The sequence below is a fragment of the Cynara cardunculus genome (genome assembly GCF_001531365.2).
Source record: "Cynara cardunculus var. scolymus isolate 2C chromosome LG 2, CcrdV1, whole genome shotgun sequence".
NCBI classification, from domain to species: domain Eukaryota; kingdom Viridiplantae; phylum Streptophyta; class Magnoliopsida; order Asterales; family Asteraceae; genus Cynara; species Cynara cardunculus.
The window spans coordinates 19,187,202-19,192,683 of record NC_037529.1 but is presented as its reverse complement, the minus strand read 5'-3'; the positions used below and the strand labels follow the sequence as shown (position 1 = coordinate 19,192,683).

Below are 5,482 nucleotides of genomic sequence, written 5' to 3'. Positions count from 1 at the left end.
AGACGGTGATCGATCGACGATACCGACACCGGAGTGGAGAAAGGGTGGGAGGTGGTGCCGGGTGGAGGTGGGGTTTAGGGAGAGAAATGGAGGTGGTGGAGGAGGGGAGCGGGGAGGAGAGGGAGAGGAACATGGCGGAGGGTAGGCGAGAGCTTGAGGCGACGCGATTAAGAGGTTTTCAGACTGCATTTTACCTCTAAATAATTCAGATGAAATCAAATGTTTTAAGCACTTAATTTAAAAAAAAAACAAACGCACTTAATCCCTCAATGTCTGACCGATTCAGACATAAGAGGCAATTAAGTGCTTCTTTTTGAAAAACAAACAACACCTAAATATGAAAATAATCAAGATATCTATAGAACTATATATTCAATAGTCTAGGGATGGTTGAGATTGATCCGTATTATTTATAATAATTATGAAGTTAGCAAATTAAGAGGACCATATATATATATATACACATACTTTGGTCGTCAAAAAAATGCAAATATTTGTTATTTATTAAGATTTCAATCACAAATTCATTCGCTTCGTTAAGAATCATTATCATGACATCTTCTTGTTGACAAGAAGTTGTTTGAATTAAGTAATATTTTACATATTTGATTATTTGTTTAAGTTTATATCCAAATTAATTAATGTTATAAATCTGTTTTGGGATGGCCATATATTTACTACTAACCCAATGTCTAAAATATTTGTAGTTAAGAGTACACAAAATTTACTTACATCAATAACTGTAATACTGATTATAATCGATATGATAGATATATAATAATTCTTTTACTCATAATATGGTGAAAAGGTAATTTACATACGAGAAAGCAAACCATTGTCTAGCAAAGAACAAAAGAATCGTACGTATCGTTGAACTTGTTATAACCTCATATTTGTATACCATCGGCAGAAGTTGGAATATCCAGATGTGCTCTTCCCAAACGAAAAATGGAAAATGGTGCGAGACCAGGACAAAAGTGGAGTAAGAGTTTACTTTGAACTTATTTGGACTCATTCAATAAACAAACAATTGAATTTTCTTGGCTTGTGTAGCCCTCTGTGGAAGAAGGTATTTATTCAACGAGTAGGACTGTCTCATCCTCATTTTCCTATTACAATTTTATAGTCTTTTTGTTGCAGGATTTGGTATTCTCGATTATTAAAGTATTTTTGTAAGAATTTGTGCTACAACGATGGAATTCATACAATGAGACCACCTACCCCATAGTTTTTTCTCCTATTAACTAGTGTGTGTATGCATACATGTATGGCTTGGGTACCCATTACGTATATGATACCAACTGGGTTCATATAATATACATGGAGAATTATTTATCTTACATGATAGAGAGAGAGAGAGAGAGGAAGAGAGAGAGAGAGAACATCTTTATTCATGAAAGATCTGTCTAACTAGGGTTTCAAAGTAGTTTCTGGTATTTTTGTCTAAAGTTTTATCAGTGCATTTCTTGATCATGAAGATATGATTAGGGTTCTTTCCTAAAATAGAAAAAAACTGGTAAAGCTTTTTTGTTTGGAGGAAACCCTAAAATTGTGTGCTCACGGCTGGTCGGATTACTTGTTTGAAGCCTTCCTATCAAAGAATTTACTCATATTTTCAGATGATTGCAACACATAAAGGCTACTATACCACACCGACGGAGATCAAAGAGAGATTCACATAATTAAGCATGGAGAGAAGCGAAGAAACCAAGTGTTCGAAGACAAGTTTGGATTCGTACCTTGATGAGGACGGGGAGGAGGAAAGCGAGTCGAAAGAAGTTGTGGAGTTGAAGGATGGAGGGAGTTGTAGCAATAGCACGGTGGAGGAGAGTGATAAGAAGCCACCGATTCGACCATATGTCCGATCTAAGATGCCTAGACTCCGGTGGACAGATGATCTGCATCTTCGCTTTGTTCAGGCAGTTGAGAGGCTTGGTGGACAAGAAAGTAAGTAATCATACATGTCTTTGTGTTGTTCAAGCTTATTCTCAAGGTTCTAGACCATTTTGATTTGTAGTTGATGGTTTTGATTTTGTTCTACAAAGGAGCGACTCCAAAACTGGTACTTCAGCTGATGAACATCAAAGGACTTCACATCGCTCATGTCAAAAGTCATTTACAGGTTTTTCTTATTGCTGATGAATACACTTTTTGACTATAGACTCATAATCATCAAATATTAACATCAAACACGCCTTTATTTTTGCTCTTTTTGGGTGTTTGTTGCATCAGATGTATAGAAGTAAGAAGATCGACGACCCAAGCCAAGGTATGCTAATTGCTCACCCTTTTAGCCGTAAAAATCAGTAAATTAGGGTTCATCTCTCTCTCTCTCTCTTTGTCTATCAATTTTCTTTCCGCTTGTGTGATTCATGTAAATGTATCCGTATATATAGCAGTTGCTGATCCAAGGACCGAAGATGGAGATCGTAATATTTACAACCTGAGTCAATTACCAATGCTTCATTGCTATAACCAAACGTATGATTCAGCCGTGAGGTAAAATACAAACTCAATTCAAGAAAAAAAGAGAATTAGCAATAATTAAAAATCCAATGCCCATAGCACTTTTTCTTGTAATATTGTTTCCGTTAGATCTTTGTTTTTTCTTGTTTTAGTTGAATAATGGTCTGTTTTTTGTGTTCAAAGATATGAAGATGCACCACTGTACCGTCGTGATTGGATGCATATCGCCTTGAGGGACCATGGCTCATTTGAAAAGACAAAACCAAGATTTTATAACATGGCCGCCGATAGAATTTTGGCGATAAACCATGTGGGACAAGCAAACCGTGGTCTCCAAACTAATCATCTGCCAATTTCATGGCGGATCCAGAAAGTTAATGATGATTATTTTGGATCAAGAATGTGTGAGAAGATGAAGATGTTGCAAGACCAATACTCAAAGCTGCCAAACAGCACCTTAAAGCTCAATCGCTTCAAGGTTCAAGAACATCAAAGTAATCCCCTAGATTTGGGATATACAAGCCCTGAGAAGCATGAAGAAACAAAGAGGAAGGCATCTGATCTGAATCTGAATCTTGATTTGAATCTGTCTCTTGGGATTCATTCAAGAAACACCGAGAGCCTGGAGGGTTCGGAAGGAGAAGACGACGAAGGTGAAGAAGGTAATTTGTCATTGTCATTGTACTCACCCTCTTTCTCAAGAAACAGAAAAAGGTTAATAAGAGAAGATGATCATAGCAATGATCAGAAAGCAAAAAGGGCAAGTACTCTGGATCTGACTATATGAATGAGACAAATTCTAAGTGAGATCTTGAGGTACTTGTTCTAGATTATGCATTTGTGATTTTCCTGTTCCATCGTCTTTTTAAACTTAAAAAGAAAAACATCTGCATATTACTCTTGTTTTATTGTTTGTCATCCTATGATATCTTCTTGTTTGCTACAATACGTACAGATATGGCTTTTACACCTTCATTTATAAGCATTTTAGCATCCAGATTTGTAGCCACTATATACAAGAGTGACTAACTTTTTCTAGCTACGTATTTGATTCTCTTCATTAATAATACACCATGGGTTTTGTGAACCTACAGAAAAAAAATGTCAGAATGACTGCTTTTAGACAAAAAGAAAAAGAAAATACAATACTTCTTCTGCATAGAATTTGTGACGAAGTGGAGAGTAAGTTTTGGATCTTCACATGACGGATAAACATAGTTTATTTGCAACAAAAAATCGTATACGATCATTGAAAAAATAGAGGCGACAGTAGTTTAATTAAAAAGAAATATTTAAGAGAAATTTAAATCTGACCTTTGTTAGGATTATAATGTGCATTACCATTTTCCCTATATATGTGAATCATGCATGTCAATACATATGATGTCTAGATTTCATTCATAATTAAACCACGAATTCCTTTCGAAAGCGAGCCTAGAAGCAACGGTATTAGGCTATTTCTAATAACGAAAGCAGTATCTTCACATATGAAATAAGAATATATATATATATATATATATATATGTGTGCGTATAGTGGTGGATTCAGAAATTTTCTTGATGAAGTCGGGATGTAAATAATGGACATGTGCCAACTTGGTGGACAATGTCCTGTACCTAAGTAGTTTGTTTTATTTATCTCTTTGATTAAGATGATTCTCCGTAAAAGAAAAAAAAATCTATCGGATGTATCCAAGATGATTCAAATTAACAATTTTAATAAAACATGATAATAAATTAACAACATTAAATCAACAATTTGAAATCAATCAACAAATCCTAACCATAACCCTAAGAACTAATAACTAACAAAAACTTAACAATTATACATATAAACTAATAAAGTGTAAGCCAAACAGATCATGATTAATAATTAATGTAAAAACAAATTATAAAGAAAATTTTATGGGATCAAACCTTATTTATTTTGGATCAAAATATATATCATTTATAAAAAATTAAATTTGATAATACAAAAAACAAGATTTTAGAATCTTTAAGGGTCATTTGACCTCCGAATTACAACATCCCCCCCTTTCTCTCTCTATATACATATGATTGCATGTATGATAGTCATACTCAATCATATATTATTTTTAAACTTTTTTTTCTTCCAAATTGATTAACTAGTATGATCCTTCCAATATATGTGTGTGTATATGGGATGGTTCATTTGATAACTATAATAATTCGGTCAAAGAGGCCTTCAATGACCCCAATTTGATGGTCACATGGACATGGTCCTTTCAGGCGGTTGCCATTTAGCCCATAGTCCATTGGATGGCCGGTGCAAGGTCAGAAATTGAAACACATTGATTCCGTCATTCTCATCCTTCGCTTAGGGCCTGTCCCTCGATGTTTAATAACCGGAGAATTCCAATGAATTTAAGTGAGCATAGATATCAATCAATGCATATATATCTGCATACATTGTAGATATCCATTGATGAATATATTATTGACGAATTACATAATTTAAAAGTGTACATGTATCAATAAATATATAGATTCTTTGGGTCTCAAATTTTATATTGTTCAAACATAAAGTTGATCCAATATATATATATATATATGTGTGTATATATACACACACTTCCATTTTGACTCTTACAATATCAAGAATCCTTGATATATTATAAACCATTCTTGCTCCAAACCAGAAGCACCCTATATACCTTGGCCTCTTTGCTGCTTGTACAATCATTAATTATGTTTGGGATAATGTTTCAGTTTTTGTTGTTTTTATAAGTAAATTTGACCTTAAAAAACTGTATCTTAGGCATCGGAAGTTACATTATGATTGATGCGAAAGAAGATATATATGGTTTGAATTACTTCCTCTTAATTTCCTCTTCATTAATGAGGGTATGTGTAATATTTGTCTTACCTCAAAAACAGAATATGTGTCTCCTACATGCATGTGAGTATCGAAAGGAAGTGCATTTTGTTAGTTTAATAGCATCCCTAGGTAACAGAGATATTCTTACATATTGCATGGATTTCTTAAAACAAATACA

The 5,482-nt window shown here is 34.1% G+C and overlaps 1 protein-coding gene across 1 annotated transcript; it reads left to right on the top strand.

The window, feature by feature from the left end:
* The first annotated feature begins 1,405 nt into the window (after positions 1 to 1,405).
* LOC112507943 lies at positions 1,406 to 3,333 on the top strand. Its single transcript, XM_025112700.1, has 5 exons — positions 1,406 to 1,947; positions 2,046 to 2,122; positions 2,233 to 2,269; positions 2,400 to 2,499; positions 2,650 to 3,333. The coding sequence occupies exons 1-5, from the start codon at positions 1,689 to 1,691 to the stop codon at positions 3,251 to 3,253; spliced, it is 1,077 nt and encodes a 358-aa protein (XP_024968468.1). The 5' UTR covers positions 1,406 to 1,688; the 3' UTR covers positions 3,254 to 3,333.
* The last annotated feature ends 2,149 nt before the right edge of the window (positions 3,334 to 5,482 follow it).